This window comes from Megalops cyprinoides, chromosome 20 (genome assembly GCF_013368585.1).
Source record: "Megalops cyprinoides isolate fMegCyp1 chromosome 20, fMegCyp1.pri, whole genome shotgun sequence".
Lineage (NCBI taxonomy): Eukaryota > Metazoa > Chordata > Actinopteri > Elopiformes > Megalopidae > Megalops > Megalops cyprinoides.
The window spans coordinates 16,031,794-16,052,753 of NC_050602.1; the positions used below are offsets into that span (position 1 = coordinate 16,031,794).

The 20,960-nt window shown below is 40.1% G+C and overlaps 1 protein-coding gene across 4 annotated transcripts in view; it reads right to left on the bottom strand.

The window, feature by feature from the left end:
- Positions 1-18,825, bottom strand: part of LOC118796151 (ephrin type-B receptor 3-like) — a 59,399-nt gene extending 40,574 nt beyond the window's left edge. For all 4 annotated transcript variants that reach the window (XM_036555003.1, XM_036555001.1, XM_036555004.1 and 1 more), the window contains exon 1: positions 18,174-18,825. In XM_036555003.1, coding sequence (XP_036410896.1) covers positions 18,174-18,237 — 64 coding nt within the window. In that variant the 5' untranslated portion in view covers positions 18,238-18,825. The remainder of the gene's footprint in view (positions 1-18,173) is intronic.
- Positions 18,826-20,960: the final 2,135 nt, after the last annotated feature.

The window sequence follows — 20,960 nt, forward strand, 5'->3', positions numbered from 1 at the left end:
ACTTCCTTTCCATATCAGTTGATGGCATCATTCCTCCACTCCATCTCCTCCTTTCTTCTCTACTGCTATGTATGATGTCCAAATGAGGGGGGGGTCAACAACCTCAGCCCATGGCTACATGCAACCCCTTTCTTGGGACTTGAAGACAAAGAACTGCACCCCTATATTCTCATTGACAGCAATGCCTATTATTGTGTTACACAAAATTTTATATATATATATATATATATAATTTGGTATGCCATAATAAACTGAAATACACTTGTATAACTACATTCTGCAAAGTGACATTTCTGCAACACTCAAGACTTTCTCAGTAATTAAACTGGGATCAAACCATGGCCAAATAAGGAACTGCTAAATTGCTTTATTGCCAAATGATCGTTTGCACTATGATAATCAGTTGAAACTATGCTAATTTGCATCTCATGTCACAATTTACTCTGGAACAAATCCCATAATAAGTGTTGCTCTATCATACTGTACTTGTAGTAATTGCCTTAATACTTTTTAATTTGCCTTTAGGGGAGGGCTCAGTAGTTTCAGGTGACACATAGGCCCCGCGCCTTTGCGGAAGAAGTATCTGTTGGAGGTTCTCACAATAGCTTATCGTGCCCCATTCTCATTATTTGTTTACGTGCCCACTCATTAGAGCTCAGGTCATGAGGCAGAACAAACAAAAATTGAGGTTAGGCAGTTACAGACAAGAAGGCTGCCATTTGCACCTTACGCCACCTAACAGACAAAACACACAGGCCCACACGCGCACACATGTGCCTGTGCACATACACCCACACATGCATACCAGCACGCGCATGCACACACACACAAATCCTCATATATCTTGCTAAATGTCATACCTTTGCCTTTCTGACTAAATGACAAATACTCCAAAGGGCCTCAGGCTCTTTCTCTGCTCCTCAAAGCCACCCGGTGCTACTCTAATCACATGCAGTCAGGGTAAGAGCAAATCTTTAATACCCTCCCTTCACTTCTTTATCATATCACCTATTAGTACTCTGACATCACTTCCTAATCACATTACTTTTTCATAATCTGACATTACTTCTTGCACAAATTTATCGGTACTTTACATTGCAGTTCTTTACAGTACAGAGTTTTCAATATGAAAAGTGTGACCAGGTCTTGTGACATGTATGATGTGATTTAAGTTGTAAGAAGTTTTCATTTCTCTTTGCTTTTCACTAGCATTAAAAACAAAACAACAACAAAATGTGTGTTTCATATATGGCATCGTGAAACTTGAAACAGGAAGATCATTGTTATTCATGGCTGTTTCTTTCCAAACTGGCTTGGCGAGATAAATCCCTCAGATCTGCCATGGCATAGGACCTCTCCACACTGTTCCCAGAACTGCTGTCAAATGCATTCCTAATCGGCACTCAGTTAATTAATCCCACACTTGGCTGCTGTAATAACTTGACTCATTAGACCTCCCTAAATTGTTTTCAGCCCTCAAACACTTCGGGGACCATTTGGGAAAGGGTGGGAAACCAGGAAAGAATGACCAGGATTAAGAACGCTTATCCCAGAAGTGTCGATGTGGCGCCATGATTTCCCCATCCATTCTTTCAGCCATTCCTGATGCACAGTGATTAACACCTTTTTTCTACATGGGATGTGAATGTCAATGGTAGGCACACTTGCCCTGTTTCTCAGCAAGATGAATCTACCAGAGCTATTCCTTGAATTATTTAGCTGTCTACATTACAACAAAGCGCCTACCACTTTATGACAGAAGGCTCCATGATGAAAATGTGCCTCTATTCAATTAAGTTTATTGATTCATTTATTGACTAACGGCGAAGGCAGGAGAATTCATTATGGCCAGGGGTTACATGTCCCTAAACAATTAAGTAAAGATCTCAGCACAGTACAGTACAACCCACGAACACCAACGAGGACATTTGCACAAAACTCCGACTTTGTGATCAGAGGAGATCAGTTACAACCAGGTTAATTACAATCTCTGATAGTATCTTAAGGCAGTTCGGAATTAATGGAGGGAGTTTTGTAATTCTTGACTCTAATGTCATGTTGGCCTTGTTCAGATTTGTGTGAAACAAGCAGTACGATGTGGAAAATTGAGGTTATAGGCTCAAATTTTTTTTGTCCAACCTTGCACGCATATTGATCTATATCCATCAAGCTCCTAACCAATGTATATTTAAGCAAAACCTGTTTTTGAACAAATATATACATTGCATGTATAAGGCATCTTTTATGGATCTCATTTCAAAATGCTTTTGCCCAGGGACAACTGCAACCATTTTGAATCAGTCTGCTCAACCGCACATCAAATGAGGTGGGCAGGGTTGGATTTATTCAGCCTGTTAAACTGGGCAATGATTAGATGGTCAGATATTTAAGAACCTGTTTTTTTTTTTTTAATATACCTGGTCTAGATGAAAACAATGTGCTTGTACTGGCTTACTAACACAATTTCTCAGGAAATCTCCAAGTGCTAAAAACAAGCCCAGCCCCACTGCTGTAAGAGCAGAGAAAGCCACAGGGTGGATCTACAGGGTGGATTTCAGCCCACACAGAATGGGAGATGTGCAGAATTCCTCCTTTGCTGGCGTGAACCTAATGCTGCTGGTTGCAAAGCAGCGGTCACTCTGTGGAGGCTTGGTCTGGGAGGTATTGGTTGGATTGACTTATCTCCTGACACAGATCCCTGGAGAAAGAAGATGAATAAGGAAAAGAGCTGGCATGAGCCTGGCAAAAGATGTATGGATGTTTTTTTGGGGGGGGGGGGGTGTGCTAAGCCCCATATCATGCAGCACAGAGAGATGGGCCTGGGTAAGCCAAGAATGGCCAGAGGCGAGAAAAAGGAAAGGAAGGAGAGACTAGAAAAAATGTGCAGTATGATGCAAACGGGAGAGAACCACAGCTAAGGAACGGTTTAATATAAGGCTAACCAGCCCTGCTGCTAAATAGCATATACCCACTGTATTTCCATGGGTCACACCAGAATCAGCAGCATGGAAGTTCAGACAAATCATGTCATTGTCAAAGGCAAGAATCAGTGACAAAACTTCAGTATCAGTGACAAAGACTTCTACTAAATGTGGATGGTAGCATGTTCTTGCAAGCCCAGGATTGGACATCCCCTCATTTCAGGGTGCAGCCCAGTGCAGTGTCCAGCTAGATTAGGCTCCAATCATCACATTCAAATGCATGCACGCACAGCTCAAGAGACAGAAAAGCCCAAGAGGGCGTGAAGCAGTCTGATCCAGGATAATACAAAACAAGGTTGGCTGTAGATTGACGGTGGTGAAAGAGGGAATAAACAGGTTTTGTGATAATGAATGGCTAGGTTCAGCTCACACGATGACATTGGTGAGGTGAAGTCTCATTCTCTCTCTCTCTCTCTCTTCCTGGCACACAAACGCGCACACACACATATAAATGTAGGTCAGCATCAATCGGGGACTGCTCTAATTACAGAGTGCTTGACCACGCCCTGGCCACTCCCATTGGGTTATGTCACTGGAGAACAAGCACAGTTTAACCCTTTTATACATCTTTATTTGATTATTCAAATGTTCCGTGCTCTCTAACCACAAATCACAGCCTGGAAAGGTAAATGCAATAAAACATGCTGCGATAAAACCAATAAATGTGAAAACAAATGTAAAAACTTTAGCATGTTCATAAATTAAACAAATTATTACCTAATGAAGAATGATATATTTCTATTTTTAATATATCTTCTATATTTACACAGTTCTTAACCTGAATGTAAACTCTAAATATAAATAAAGAAGCTTTTCAGGGGCAAAAACATATTTTGAACACTAATTTATTTTGTTGGTTCACAGTGGGGGTGGTTATGATTGCACTCCGATTATTCCTGCCCTCTTTATCTGATCGTTCTGTGTCCCACTGTGGGTCCTGACCTACGGTTTAAGAGCCAATGCATTACATGGCAACAGTGCACCAACATTCATTTTTGCAGGCATCAGCCTGCTGAGTTCACGTCACCAACAGTAAAACAGAAACAGAGTGCAGTATGTCATTAAGTACTGCCTGTAAAGCCACTTGGTGGCCTGCTGTAGGTATACCTAAAATAATCTTACTCGCTCTAAGCCGCATGCTGGAGATAAACATACGTTTATATTAAGCATAAGGGTGAGCCATGTCTTATTTTTATGGGCACAAATATACCCCTAATGAGCTTGAATTCAAAGGCTTAAATAGGCCTGTATTTACCCCTCACTGTCCAAGGTTACGTACCAAAGACGTTACGTCCCCCACAGCTGACCACAGTATAGAACTGCCTTAATAACAAGCAGTAAAAGCGCCTTCCAGGTCCTTTAGAAAGTCGTATCCCGTAAATATTGTTCTACCTGTTAGTTCAAATGAATTTCATACCTTATATTCATGTTTAAATTGAAAAGCTGTACATATTTAAAAATGTCTTGCTCAGTGTGAACAAACATTAATTACATTATGACCTGCAAACAAATTAACTGTTTTTCCAAAATGTAAGTTATAAAGCACTTAAACACTGTCCATTATCTTTGCATTTGCAGTTTGTTAATTGTCATGGTGTACTTAAACAAAACAAGGCAAATCAATTAGTAGCATTATTTTATCATTACAAGGGAAGGAAAATGTAATTTGGGAGGCAGAGAGATGCAACTCTTCATCCTATTTTAATTTTAATTTGAGAGTAAAATTAGAGCAGAGACTGACTGGCAAGGCAACTTGCCAGGCATGTAAAACAAGTTGTGCAAGACATACATGCTAACAGATGCTAAGTCAGACTGACAGCGCCACTTGAGGAGAAATTGTTTCCATTGTACATGCTGTACAATGACGACTTGCAAAAGCTGCTGACATTGAAATACTATAACTAGTGCATTATCACTATCATGCTTGAGAATCATTCTATTGTACATTTATTGATTTGCCCTGTTTTATTAAAAAGGAAATCAGCTTCAGATGAGACAAGAGAAAATTAAAATTACATTAGGAGAGGAGCTGCAATGCAGTGAATTGTGCCTGAACTCCGTGCATCACCTATTAGATAAGCCAAAGTGCTTAATTAATTAGTCTGTGCCCCTCACCATGCAGTCTAAGACACAGAGCAAAACACAAGACTCATGAATTAGTAAGCAGGGCTGGTTGCTAATTTAACCTAAACCTTACGTCCCTTGAGATCTGTGTCCCTTGGACTGTTTTAGGGGGCTGTCAGCAACAATCTCCCCCTCCCTCTTGTATTGATTGATGGAATGCTGAACTGAATCTATAATCATCGCTATCGTTTGACCCACAGCTCCTGGGAATGGATTTTAGGGCAAAATTGGCTTTGAAGTTTGCATCTTCCAATCCCACAGCTATCGCCAATGGTATAAATATAAACCCTCTGGGTGACAGTCTACATCTGGCCCTGCATTGACTCAGCCGCGTTCTCACATTTCGTTTGACCTTTTATGTGGTCTAGTTTTTCAGGTATTGATTAGTAATTCCGATAGTCATTCTCTATTTTCTATTTAAAAAAAAGTATCATTGGGAACATATTTGCTTGGGGGCAGTTGTCCTGGTTGTATGTTTTCTGCCTATGCAAATCCTTCTGGAAGTGCAAACAGGAACAGCCTTTCAAGAGCGCTTTCCCAAGGTTACAGGAACTCAAACGGGCACACGTCAGAACTGTCATGTAATTGTCACCCATTTGGGCCTCTTTAAAGAAAAATGCCAAAGGAACACAGGAAACCACATCACAGGAGCTGTGACATAGCACCTCTCACCTCTGACCTGAAACAGAGAATGCCCCCACAATAAAACAGGGGGAAGAGTGATATTTTTCAACTCCTATCAACACGTTGGAGCAACAGAAAAGCTTTGGTAAATAGTTCTGTAACACAGATGGCAGATCTGGGATTTTATCACATGGGAAGCGATAAGCAGGTGGGGGAATAACACAGCAATTAGGACTCATCTCTGATAAGAGGAGGACAGAGAGAGAGCAGACAAAGGGAAGGAAGAAATAAGGAAAAGCACATTACACAAAGCATGCCACTCCTGTGTAAAAGAGAAGTGGAAAGATCTGTTTTAAAAAAAATAAACATGAAATTTAAGCCTCCATAGTAGCATTCAGCTTAAAACACCATATCACAGGTGGTGACTTCTATCAATTCACACCCAATTTAGCAGGGTCAATTCAATCCAACTCCACATATGGGCTCGTGCTGGAAGAGGAAAAAAAAAAACAAGTAATACAGGGAAGAAAAACCTGTGATATCTGTCATCTTGATGAAGTCTCCTAAAATGGATCCCAAAATGTAATTATTTTTCCTTCTGTTAAATACCTGCTTGCTTTTATTTTGATGCACAAGCTGTGCTTTACTTGTGTTCTGCATACAGACAGACTTCACCGCACTTAAGATGGCACAGTGCGCCTCTTTCAAGGGGGGAAAATACAGACAGATAACAGGAAAAGCATCAGGAGTATGGGGTTGAAAGAACAAAAGGAGAGTAGAGAGAGAAAAAGAGGTGGAAGGAAAGACTTACTGGGAGTGGTCAGACCAAAGAAAAAGCTGCATTGTCTCCATGGCTCCAAAGCCTACACAGTATAATCTTAGCCCCAATATAGCCCTGTAATAGCTTTTAGTGTTATGCTGTTCAAACTCAGTCTGGGCATGTTGAAATGGTGTATCTACCAAATGGCATAGATCACGTAGTGTGTCACATGTTTTTAGCTGCAATAATTGCCTCTGCAAGTACTTACAATCTGATTATCAATTTCTGGCAAGTCTGGCTATTTTTATTGGAATTGCATCGAGTGTTGGGTTTCACTAGTGAGCTTAAAATGCGGACTGCCAACTGCCGATGAAAAAAAAAAATACCATTCAACAATAATGTTCCAGCAGCTGTTTTTGGCTAGCTTTTCCCAGCAGAATCACAATAACAAAGAATTGAAAACCATGGAAAAAAGTAACAATGGCAATAAGATACGAGCAAGACAGGGCAGAAAAACATGTTACTGGAAGGAGAATATGAGGAGATATTGAGCTGTGAGTGTTTGTCTGATCCACTGGTGATTTGGCAGCACTTTATGGCTCAGACACTTGTAGTTGCATCCTGAGGTGAGGACACATACCGAAACTTTCAAAACTGCTGTGGCATGTCAGCATGGTTTGTCAGTCCCAGCTCCAACAATTTTGCAGGAAGAAATCACAGCCAACATGTACACTGTGACAGATACACTTGCAGCTCCCTCCCTGACGATTTGCAAAAAATTGCACTGCCTTCAACACTTAAAAGCCACTTGTTTGGACTTGTTTTGACATGTAATCTCTTGCCATCTCCTCCTGCTCGCCTGAGGTCCTGGTTTGCTGTGCACAGATGCTGAGATCTTGCTGTTTGGATTGCACTTTATTGTGCAGGTTTATTGTACTGCAAACAGCCTTGCTTTTTATGACAAAAGTGAACAACCTTTATAATGTGATGAGAGTCCTTTAGAAATTAACAGTCTATAAAGTGAAAATGCTTCCCCTCCTTAAACGAAGGTATCCTACTTTGCTGAACCTGGTCAGAGATCTCTGTCACCATTCACTTCTGCACTGTGTAATAAAGAGCACAGAGGGGATCAAGCACTTGACTCACAAGATGCTAATTCACACTCTCCCCATGTAGATGGGTTTAATAATTCTATTTAACACTGTTTGAGATTGCTTGACCTTTTCATAGAAATAAATAAATAAAGAACACTCTTTGAAAAGGCTTAATAAATGTTGCGGGGGGCAGTCATCAACTTTAGAAGCTCAGGTTAAGGCGTCTTCACAGGGTTCTGGCACCTGGTGAAGGATTTCGCTGCAGCCCTTACGGTACCCCTTGATGCACAGTCAGAGGTCCCATCTCGATACTTTGATACACAATGTTGCCATTGATCCAATGCAGGTTGGTCATCGGCTTCATTAAAAAACCAGCAGATTCCTTCTAGCTCATGTCACAGGTCTGGCTTTTCATTTGGGAGTGAGACTGAGAGAAGGGGAAGCGTGGATCTTTCAGCGATTGGAGAGTCGGGGGAGTTTAGCCATACAGAGAGAAGCAGAGACAGATGGGACCTTAGTCCGAAGCAATATTAAACTCCCTGCTCCCCACCCCACCCCAAACATACACACAAATACACACAAACACATCTCCAGACCACTACCCAGCTGAAGAAGGATCAGATCCCAAAAAGACCCCGCCCCACACTGCTCAGTAATCATGTCTGTTCTCTATAGCACATTCACTCAGACCTATTCAAATGAACAAGCCAACTTATTCCCAGCTAATACTGTACCAAGATCTTATGGAATGCAAGCTGTTTTTTCACTGCCCCTCACACTCTCTGTTTCTTTCTTTTTTCTCTCCTTTCTCTTTATAAGCTCAATTCCCTAATTCAGGTTCAGGGAACTTAAACACGCTTTTCAGTCTAGCTTAACACTGGCTTCAAAACATGCCTTCTCACCTGCCTATTAGAAAGCTTTCACGTGGCAGGGAGTGCATTCTGAGAACATGCATCATCTGAGGTTTTGTGACAGCAGCTCCAGGCACTTTCCCTTGTAGTTACATGACCATTTAGGAGAAATCCATTTCCTCACTTGTTCCTTGACAGAATACATTGCCTCTGCCTAACTCAGGGTGTCGGGTCTCTGTGACACAATGCCCCCAGGGTATGCAGCAGGGCAAGAGTCACCACAATAGAGACGGTACCAGGTTCCTCTTGGAATCCACATGTGTCTTATACCAGGACCCCTAAAAAGCTGACAGTGAGAACAGCTGAAGGCACGGACGATGATTATTACAATCGACGGACAAACAAGCAATGCATTGATTGGTTGTATTGGGTCAACGTGGAATCAATGGTTATGTTTTGGTTTGTGGTTATAAAGTTTGATCAAAGGACAAGGAGGGGTGGGGGGGGAGGGGGGTCCAAAGAAGGTACAGGGCGCCATTTGTCACCTGCTAAGACAAAGGACATGGGGAGTGGCTATAGCAGTAGGGTTGACTACTGTCCCAACAAGACAGAAATATAATAATATATTTCACAAATTGATTTCACTGTATAACCTCTTACACCAGGACCTAGTTCACTCTTCTCTGAATATACATCTTTTTAAATAATTTCTCTCTAAACATTTATTTTAGCCCTCTTGGTCAATAAAAAATGCCATCGGAAATGAGTAACATTAGCTAAAATTACCTGCTGAAAGTTACTGAAGGTTAAGGACAGTTTGCACTGTTTATATTCTGGGGCTTAACATTTGCTTTATCTTCAGTAAGTTTCTTGCACATGCCACTCCTTGGTGACAGCTGCACTGTGTCTTGTAGTAAGGTCTCTGTTAAGAAAATAAATAGCAACATTAGCCTGATGAAAAGGAATCTTTGAGGCCTGTGAGAAGATCAAATGAGGTCCCCCAGATTAATAAATGATGCCATTGCCTTACTGAGACTGTAGCACCATATTCCCTAATGTTGTGTGAAGACTGCATTTAGGAACATTTTATGCAATGCTCACGTCAGCATGGGCCCAGAGCTCTCCCAGCGCAACCACAGGCAAACCAAAATACACCCACTTTCACACTTTTCTCACTAGAATTTTCACACCTACAAAGTGCCCTTCCTCTGTCCCCTCCACACCTCACCAAATGGAAGAGTAACATATCAACAGAACCGTAAAAAAAACAAAAACAAAAAGGACCAAACACCAGGACATCTGGGGCACACATAACACAATGTTGATTTACCCTGTTTTTCAGAACTGTTTTCTTAATTTTTCACTTTTCTCTGATTTACTCTTCCAACTTAAGAAGTCTTCTTTTTTCCCAGGCTTACACAGTCACTTCAGAGTCAGGCTTTGTGTGAGGTTGCTCATTTACCCAAGGAAGAATACACACAGCCTGAAAAAAATTAGGAACTGAAAATAACAAGCATCTCTATTCTGAGCAGACAGTTCACAAAACAAGTGGCATCAATCTCTGGAGCAAGTTCAACAGGTATTACTGCAGAACCATCTTTATTTCTTACACAATATCCTTGTATTGCAACATGATATAAACAAGTACATAAATGATGACACGCTTTGAATTACATTTAAAGGATACTATTCAAGATTATATCTTCTTCACTGGCAGCCTGAAAAAAGCCTAGATATTAATGGAACCACTCTCCTATAGAGGATTCTCTCTACTTTTTCACCAAGAAGAAAGACTGCCACAAAATGATGAGAGTTCCTATAAAATGTGTTAGTCAACAAAGCTGGGTATGCCAGACGTACTATGAGCACAACATCGATAATGTGTTGCAAACAAACACAAACTCACTGCAGCGTTATGAATATGTGTGGTGCATAAAACATCTACATGTCCTTATCCTCAAATATACCACACTTTCTTGATTCCTTCTTGGTTTGCCTACTGCTTTTATTAGGTCTGAAATCAATCAGTTATATCATAGCCTATGCTGTATAGCTCCTTTCACAATAACAGTCAAACCTGGTAACACAGGCTAGAGCTTGACCCAGCTGCAGTTTATTAGGGATGGGTAGACAGTGGACTGAGAGCATTGTCAGGATTGAGAGGGTCATTTTTATTTATTTCATACACATTTCATTTGACCAGTGAAACTTCCACTCAATGCCACCTGCTGTAAATACATAGTCTCCACCGTAAGATGAGCACCACTCCACTCACGTACCAAAAGCTCTCAGAGCAACGTGAGTCCTGCACGCTAATAACCACCGCCGATAAAACACTGGTTTGCTTTCGAAAAAAATCACAAATTGATTTTTGAGGTGTGATTCTTTAAATCGCGGGCAGCAAATCGCCAAACTTCAGCTCAGTTCACGATCCAGAGACTTTGTTTGGGTTTTTCTTCCCTGCGGCTATTAGCAAGGCGACAAAGCCCCGCCACCCATTTTGCTGTTGACGGGAGGGCCTGAATGTGAGTCTGAAGGACTCCACCGTTCCACTCTGCTGGCTGCCGACAGCTTCGGCGGGATCTTGGCAATCTGCGGTCCCAGACGCACTCCCTACTCCCCCCTTTCTGCGGAGAGTGTCAAAGACCTGCTATTTTGTGGGCCTCTCGATCAGCCGCGCAGACAGTCTGTTTAGGCGTCTCCAAGGGAAGCTTTATTTAGGCTGGTATACATCCACTACGGTTTCTTGTATTAATTAACGGACGAGTAAACCTTAAGTATAATTGCCGAATTGTAACACTATCAACCAAAAGTTTTTTCACCGCTCAGTTTTGTTTTGGCAAACGTTTGCTGTTTCCAAACTGTTAGTCCGTTGGCTGAATAAATCCATAGCCCATTGGGACTGGACGCACACAATTTCTAAGCCTTTTCTCTTCTGGGCAGTGTCTGGCAAAGATTTTACTAGCGCTTTACACGAATCAAGCCTTTCCATCTGTTCAGCATGGCTTCGCCTTAGCCCAGGACCGAGACCCTGACATCAGCGTAGGCCCGTCGTCTTTTAGCATCTACAACGTGCAATTATAAACTGTATTACATTAAATAATTGCGTCGATTTTCAGGTAGCTCCATGTAACTCGCCTTATAAACGACAGATGTCAACTCGTGAGGCATAATAAGCAGAACATGTTCATTGCTGAAATCTGAAAGTTACTATTCGATCTTGCATTAAAATTGCAGTTATTGTGAAATGTACAATAAAATAAATATAATTGTCTTACCCTGTGCAACAAAATGTTGTATTTGCGCTGGCTACCATTCAGTATCCTACTTTTGACATTGTAATGATTATAAATTACTTCATATTTTACCCCGTGTATCATTGTGAGGTCATTTTGTGATTGTAGCACTGCTTTTTCACCACCTTCAAATGTTCAGCTACAGTTGATCAGCTTTTTCAAAAGTCGCTTTTGTTGTGCTTTTGCCATTCAGCCTTTGATGTTAATTGTTTCCGTATATAAGGCGATCTACAACAATGTTACGTCTTCAGAGTTCATGTTATAGATATTGTGTCACTGAGTTATGAGTGAATGAAATAATTATCAAATAAAACACAAAAGCATAAACGAGGCTCACTCAGAATATATAAAAGAGAGTTCAAAGATCCTACGTTTTCAGAAGTTTTGTTTGAATGTTCACGCTGAAACGTGTATCAATTCATTATTAAGAAAGTATCCCACCAAATAAACAATATATCAAGTATGCCTCATTGAAATGTATGCCGGGACGCAAATTCACAAAAGACAATGTTATATAGGCTACATTTGCGTACGTTCGTGAAAGAAATATGATTAGTCATCAATTTGCCTCGCATGATATGTGCATGGTAAACACAGTATGTTTTAAAGAACGATGTAGTTACATACGCTTACATGAACTTCAACTTTTGTATATTTATTGATGACATACATAATTGTGCTCAAATAAATTATATATTTATATTGGCATAATACAAAATAAAATAAATAAAACTATTAACATACATGGCAGAGAAAGAGGAGTTCTGCCGTATTAGTTTCAGTGGAATGTGGTCAATAATTTTAAACTGAGTATTTTTTTTAATCAAGCATGAACGTATAAAAAGTGAAAATACAATGAGCTGTTTTTCAAGAGGTCTGAAGTGTTTGCAACTAGTGCTCTACCAATTTTATGGTGGACTTCAGTATTTATTCGCATTTATGCACCAATGTGTTATGCCTAATTGCTTTCAGACCAGCTCAATCACAGGTGCTCAATACGGACGTTAAGAGGTCTGTGTTACAACGAATATACTTTTTCTGGATAGGAAAACAGTATTTCCTATCACACCATTGACTTAGTAGGCCTACATAAAAAAGAACGATTTTAATTGTTTAATAAGGCAACATCAGTCTCTGAAGCTAGCGAAGAAAATAAACCCAACACAACATGTTATATGTTGTGAACTGAAAGAAAATTCACGAGAAATCAAATTTTGATGCGACCTTGCCGAGTCGGCCTATTTATGTATCTATTTGCGTGTCAAGGGCCAAGGTATTTTAACATTTTCATTTTGCAATGACATCTGAGAGTAGGCTATTTTAGGCCGCTGTGTCTATCATAATATGTGTAACCACGGATATATGAAGTACTTTACCTACATAACACAAGATGCCTTCAAAGTTGTTGATTCAGCTCGCGGCGCTTCCCTCCGTTAATTATTTCTCATTGCAAACATTGCTGTGTGGTGTGTGTCGCATAATGTTGAGAGAGCGTCTTGTCTCTGGGGAGGAAGCAGGGGTGTGCCCCCGCGGCACAGTTTACATCGATTAGACAGCTGGGAGCATGAGCAATATATATATATATATATATCTATATATATATATATATATATATATATATATATATATATATATATATATATACATATAAATTCTTGTCTGCATAAAATAAAAATAATAAATAATGAGCTAATACTTTAACGCCTGTCATGTCGTATTTCCTTTCCATTGCTAATTTAATCGCGCCTGTCTGTGCCCCCCCCCGCCTTTTATTCCCCCTTCCTCTCTTATAACCACATTGGCGATAATGACTGTTATGGCGGTTTTGTTCTTAATGACGTTTGTAATTGTAGTAGAATTCTACTTGTAAAAAAAGCGGCGCATTCACAGGACAGATTACTGATTCTGGTGCCGCTGTAAGCACAAGTGAGTAGAAGTCAATCACCGGTCCAGCATAATGTCTTTACAGTTTTACAAAAATAGACAAGAACGTGAGAATGTGTTGGCTTAACTAATTGATGTAGTGATGGACAATGGGCAAGGTAAATCATCAACAAATGGGCAGTGAAGAAGCCTCCATTTCCTACACAAAATAATGTTTTTAACATCCATGGAACAATTAAAATTGACACAAAGGAACACATTTTGCCAGCCTGAGTTATGAATATGTTCTGTCTGGGGGCCATTCATATTTAAGAAACCCCTAGGACTCCAGTGCACTCATTGTCAATGGTATTCTAATGAAGCTTGACTTGGATTCACCATTTAACTCAGAGCAAGTGTGCAGAACAAAATGGCCGGCCCCAGCTGCTTCCTCAATGGGTTAAGCGATAGTAATAATAATAGAGGGCCTTCCGCGCGCAAAGAAGCGAAGAAGATTAAAACAAGGTCTGGGAGCACAGCGAATTGCACGGGATGAAACTCATATAAAGAGGCCTGCTGAGGTGTGACTCAACTCATAATAAAATACAAATGGTACCGAGTCAAGTCACAGTGAGATCTATCTTCACGGAAGAGCTGGGATAAAATAGTATTAAAAATGCAGCAGAGGAGGGCATCACCTATAGATGCCAATAATCAGATGTGTGTCAAAATGATATTTCTTCAGACAATAGGGACAGGGAGCAGATGTTTAATGAAAGATACATTCAGAACGACTGCACACTCTATACAGATAAGTCCTTATACACACTGAGTGAAAGGTAAGTACAGGGTGATAGCTTTGCACCACTCTGATCAGACAGCGGGCAATTTTCATCCAACCTTACCATGACACTGGTGTGACACTGGTTTCAAAGAATCATTCTAAAAGGGAATATATAATCAGGTAGTAATGTTGATTTAGGGAACACCTACTTGGCGACTAGGGGCTTGAAAAGTATTATTGCCATCCCATATGGACTTAAATATAAACGCACAGAGACGTGATACTAGTTTGCTCACGATTACTGGATGGAAAATTGAAGATTAGAAATTTTATGAGGGAAAAATATTTCTTCTACAGAAATCAACAAAATTACAGGACTGAAAGACAGAACATATCATGACTAAAAACCCCCACTGTTGCTAACTGTTGTATTTTCCCTCTGCTTAGGAAAAGTATAGCAAGTGAGCGAACAAATGAGGTTAAACAGAGCAAAAAATGTTGACAAAAACATGTTAAAAAGTTTATTTATTGAGAAGTAGAGAAAATGAACATTCAGCAGGTTTCAGTTTAAATAAATGGTTTCCCTCATAATGGAAAAAGGTGGATGCATTTATAAAATGTGTAGATTAATAAATAAATTATGGAATGATTTATACTCAGAGAACTAATTCATGGTTACCAAATCGGTGCTTATGTTGCACTGGCCTTGAAAACACCACTGTGGCCACTGAAACATCTATTCAGTGACTGTTATGTGCTTTCTTCTTTAAATGTCAGCAAAGAGTTTAAGATCAGTTAAGGTTTTAATTTCACTTCACATTTTGTACCTAATACCTCCTGACAATTTCAGCAAATGCCACGCTCACATTGTGTAAAGAAATAACACCAGAAAGTAAGGACCAGACACAGCGGGGTTAAATATTTTGACCTACAGCATTAGATGTAATGATAAAAACATGTTTCCTGCAAATAAAATCAGTGGAAATATGTAAATAACGTTAAAATTAACATATATAGAACAGTGAGCAAAATAGACTTCACCTTGGTTGCAAATGGTGCTGATGTTTTGTTGAGTGTAATATACACATTACAAACCCATTTGATTTCTCGTGCACTATGAATGGTTTCAATGAGAATAATAAAACCAATCCTTGGGTAATCTGAATTAATTTCAGCATAATTAATTACTCACACACAGACTGAAAGAGAAAACGAATATGCACGGACACAAAACATCTTCTGGACTATAATTACTACCTAGAGTTAGTTTTGTTTATTTCTAATGAAATAATTTGTGACAAAACAGATATGGAGTTTCACTGCAGGCAGTGAGAAGTGTCCTCAGTACTGTAAATACCATTGTTAATTTTTAATGTAATGGGATAGTAAAACAAAACAGATATGGAGTTTTACTATCCCATTACATTAAAAATTAACAATGGTATTTACAGTACTGAGGACACTTCTCACTGCCTGCAGTGAAACTCCATATCTGTTTTGTCGCAAATAAAAAAACAGCAAGACCACAGTATAGGTCATAGAGTCACTTTCCCAAATCTGAAACTGCAAAACAAGTGCAATCTATTTATGTATTCCCTTGTATAATCGATTTTAAATGTATGTGACTGACAATACATTTGAAAAATGACACCTGGTATTTAAAAGTAATATCAAAACATATTTATGTTACCAGCAACTAACAACTGCCAGCATACTTCGACAAGAATTCTAAAACAAGAATGTATAAATTTTAATACAGACAGAATTCTGCAAATTGGGAGATCTGGGATAAGCCCCCTGTCCACTTCAGAAATTTTATGCGCATATTAACATGTATGCACAGTGGCCTTACTGCCTGTGTACACAGAATGGTATTCCTACGTCTCAGCACTTGTGAACACAGGATACTCTTCCCATAAAAAATGCATATTTCCCTGGGTATTGGAAGTATAAGCTAATAACCAGACACTGACGTTCATTGCACTTTAATGACTTCAAGGCTAATCACGGAATCACTGTCACCAATAATGGTATTGGTAACTTCGTTACTGAATCCAAAACTAGATAATAGCGCTATTCTATATTTAATACATGCATTGGTTCATGCTTATTAACGTTTGCCATGCACCGATAGACACACCGGTTCGACAAAAACAGTTATGCATTTTCTGTCTATTTCATCCAGTACGGAAAGAAAAACTTTGAAGGCCTAAATAACTTAAAAAAAAAAAAAAAAAAAACGGTTAAGTAAATAAACACAAAAGACCAGTACCAGGATTCCGTCGGCCGCGCACTGCTCTCTCGAGACCCTGGGCTACCAGAAACCGGTGTTGTTCAAGAACTCCATGTCGCAGGCCATAAATCACGCAACCATATTATAATTTTGCCACAAACCTGAACCAGGTCAGCACTGAAATTTAAGACCTAGTCTGAATGTGACCGTTTAACAAATCTATATCAACTTCGGCGCAGCCTGACACTTAGAATGCTACGTCGTCATGGACGTATATAGACCACCCTGGGATTAGATTTACGAAAAACAAAACACTTATATGAAAAATTTTAAATATAAAAATAAATAAATTTTGCGCTAACAAACCAAGAAGGTGAGATAAAAAACAAAGATTTCATAAATGCACTTTATATACTGCAGAGGCGTCGTAGCGATAAACCGATACAATTTAGCCCAATTAAAGACATTCTAAGTGGTAAATTATGACAACTGGACGATTACAGTTAATTTTAATTAATTGCTTTCATGAAAATAGTTATTTCCGTCCAATAATGACTTCACGCTATTACGATTACAAAATACTATTACTGTACTACTACTACTTTGTCGTGGTTTTTTCCTCTGTGTGCATTACTGAACTTTGCTGAGTGCATTTTTGGCCACTTCTGACTTTACATAACTAAGATGTTGACACAGAAAACGCAGATCCAGCATTGCCACATTACAATCTATTTCTTTAAAGGGGTACCCGAGTGTGGGGAACGTTTAATGTATCTCAAAACGCAAGGTTTCAAATAAAAAACACAGTTTTGCGTCATTTAAATACTGATAAACGATGATGTTATGTAGCCTTTATATGAATGAGTGTTACTCCACAAGAGTGATATGTTTTCGTGGTAGCCCGCATACACAAATATCGCTTCAATTGATCACAGTTCTTTGACCCCCGTCACGGGAAAAACGCGACAGTCAAGGCTTGTTACCCTTATGCATTCCACGGATGAAGAAACTCCTGATCTATAAAGCAGATACCTCCCTTCAAAAAGAGCGAAGATGGCCAAGATATCGCTTCTTCTCGCAATCAGAGACGAAGTAAATGGGAGTCCCCATTGAGAGATCGTGTTGCGCTAATTTTCTTGGGGGTGACATTGTAGAGTATCTACTTAGACAATGAGTAGTCTCTTAGCATTTGAGAGCGCTACAATCTCTGGAAGTAGAGTGTATTACAAAGAGCCGAAGCCTCACCAGGTGTAAAGGTCTTGCAGGCATAACCTTCCAAGACCTCAGAGACAGGTCATGCTTTTAAGCCTTAAAAGGGAGGGAGGGCACCTAATAAGCCAAGGAATCAAGCATTCATAGAAGATGTGAAATTGCACCTCAACAAATTCGGCGCTTGTCAATATAGCAGTTAAAACAGGATCGGCTCAGGTGGAGCCAATAGACTGCTGTATCCTTGACACGCATCAGTCAGAATTAAACATGACGCAGAAATTGATTAAAAAATGACAACAGAACTGATCATATATTACACCGAGAGAAAACCAAGGAACAAAACGGACTTACCCTCAACAGCCAATACCACAGGCAGCAAAACACTGCATAAAACCAGCAAGTAATCCATTGTCATAAACCAGTGAGTTCGGACATGAAAAATAGGTTCCAGGGAGACTTGTAGTAAAATCCCGAAAATGTCGACCTGTCCCCGGAGAACTTGCTTCAAACCCCAGAGTTACCTCCCCCCACAAAAGAAACAACTCCGATGCACTTCTTGCTAGATGGATGTCGGTGCTGGCTGAAGCACCAGGATTGTGCTAAAGTCTTACAGTATATATATACTTCGCATTTGCTGCAGTGGTAAAGTTTCCCTCTTCACCCTACCCACTCCCACTGATGCCGAGCGCTCTGAATGATGTCGTTTCTGGTGCGTCTAAATAGTTCCACGGAGCGAAAGGGGCAAATCCGCAGGTTGTAGATTCGGTTACAATGTTCTCTTTTTTCGCTGAATCGATACCATAATGTTGTCCGTCCCTGCACGCGTGTATGCGTGTTGCTGCAGGAATAAAACAAATCTCTTTCTCATGAACACTGTAATTCCCTGAGCGAAATCTTGGTGCTGCTCCGCGAGTCTGTTGCTTCGCTCCGTGTACGTACTGGAATGAAGATTTGGAGCGAGAGAGGTTCGGGGGATAGGAGGAGGGGTTACGGTTAAGGCAGCTGCCAGTCCTCCTCCAATAGTCACACTCCCGCGACTCTGAAAGCTACTCCGCTGCCATTCAATCTGCTGCTCCGTGGGTCTAAGATCAAACAAGTAGGGTAAAAAGTCTAGTCACAGTGGACATACAGCGCCCCCTTCGGGATAGTACATTTTCGAATCGAACGGTATGATGTTACTATCCCGTGGTGGGATTGCGGCGATGATTTCAATGACCGTGGCAATAAAATGAAGACCTTGTAATTACTATTGTTAAAGTAATCCTCACTTTTCCCCCCAAGTGTATGTGTGTCCGCAGGCTTTCACTTCAATGTTCAAAAATATTTGAAGAAACACGAACGGTTTGGACAGACTCTGCTTAAAATTAAGCGACTACTTTACTGGCCTTGCGACCTCTCACGAACGGCTCACTTTACTCAGAGTATGATTGAGTGTATGAGTCAGCCAGTCAGTGAGTGAGGGACAAAACCAAGATTGTTTCCTTCAGTCGCAGCCTAAACGTCTATTCTGGGGAGACCACTTACTTTCAAATTTAAGTTGTTCTCTAGGCCTATCTGTTCGTGATAATACTTCTGCTCTTACTGACAGTGCTATCAGCCTACCATTGTGCTGCTACTACTACAGTTTAGCCAGTAATAGTCGTAGTCGCACAGGCTTTAGGGACATGGTGATAACCCGTTTAGAGAGCCTCTGAAGAGCGAACATGACTTTTATTTAACCGATTCCCGTATCGTTTTTACCCCGGTGGTCTTGTTCATCCGTGTTCTGTGGCTCACAGTTCCCTGGTCGGACCGGCCGCAGCGGTGCTGCGCTCCACACCCGCGTTTGCCTCGGGAGAGAAGACAGATGTGTCAGATTGAGACACGGCCATAAATTGAGGGCAGCGATGTTCTCCGCCCAGATGTTTTGCGCCAAGCTGGAGGCTATTCAGAAACTCAGCGATGACTCAGAAACCCGGGGGAATCCAAACGTACCTTCGTCGTCTTATTGTACTTAACACATAAAGAGTGATCAAGAAAAGTAATAATAGAGATATCTGCTAGCTCCCCATGTGGAGGAGTTGCTTATTTCTACACCATTTACTGAGAAACTTGAGATCATATAATTAAAGCAGATCAAATTACCACCAAGCTAGTTATTTTCAGTACAGTGTTCAAATGTTATATGATAATATACATATACACATATATAAATGCACAAATTTTTAAATGACCAATAGTCTGTATTTGTACATAAATCAGCATTTATGCAGTTTTCTTGCAATACAACTTTGATATGCAACACATTACTTTCATGTGGGAGTAACAGCCGATGAAAAGGAGGTGTTTTCCCCTGTGTGGTATAACTGCATTGCACCATATATTTGAATAATTAATAAACTTTGAATAGCTAGTTTAGCAAGTTTTATACTTTCCATAGTTACACATAAGTAAGGGCTTCACAGTCAATGCAATGTGCAAACATCTGTTAGGAGCTAATGAAATGCTGTACTTTCTTAATTTCTTTCTCAGAGTTAGCAGGCAAGGCACCATAGTGGTTAGACTGATTGACATACTGTAGTTGATCTGAGAGTCAGGCAAATGGCAATATTAAATACTGCACAAACACCTATGTTAATGTCTGATTGCCTGCTATTCGGAACAAGGGACAGGGGAAATTAGATTCCTTTTCAAGTGGATTTTTAAAAGTGTTTGAGTGGATGTTTCTCATGAAATGCCCAACAGATGTGAAGAAAGCTTCAAAAGAGGGACTCAAATCCTGTTAGGGAAGCCCTGAACTGGAATGTTTGCTGAAGTATGTTAAACCATAACTATTGGTTGCGTAAAAACCAGCCCTCAAGGGTTCCGTTTGCATGAATGGAAATTCCTACTGAATAAAACATTGGTTACCCTGTCCTATACAGCCCGGCCGATTTTGTGAAACATTTTTAGATTCTCGGTTTGTATTTCAGGCTCTGTTTTCACTGCATTATTTCAGTTACGTCTGACATGATTTTAGCTGTGATTAGCGATAGAAAAAAGCATACTCTGCTTCTCTTTACAAATTACTTTTTTAAATGCCTGTCTCTTCTTTAAGTGGGAATTTCTAACAGAAACTAAGATTTATGTTACGTTTTTGTTTTGCTGGTCTGCAGAGTA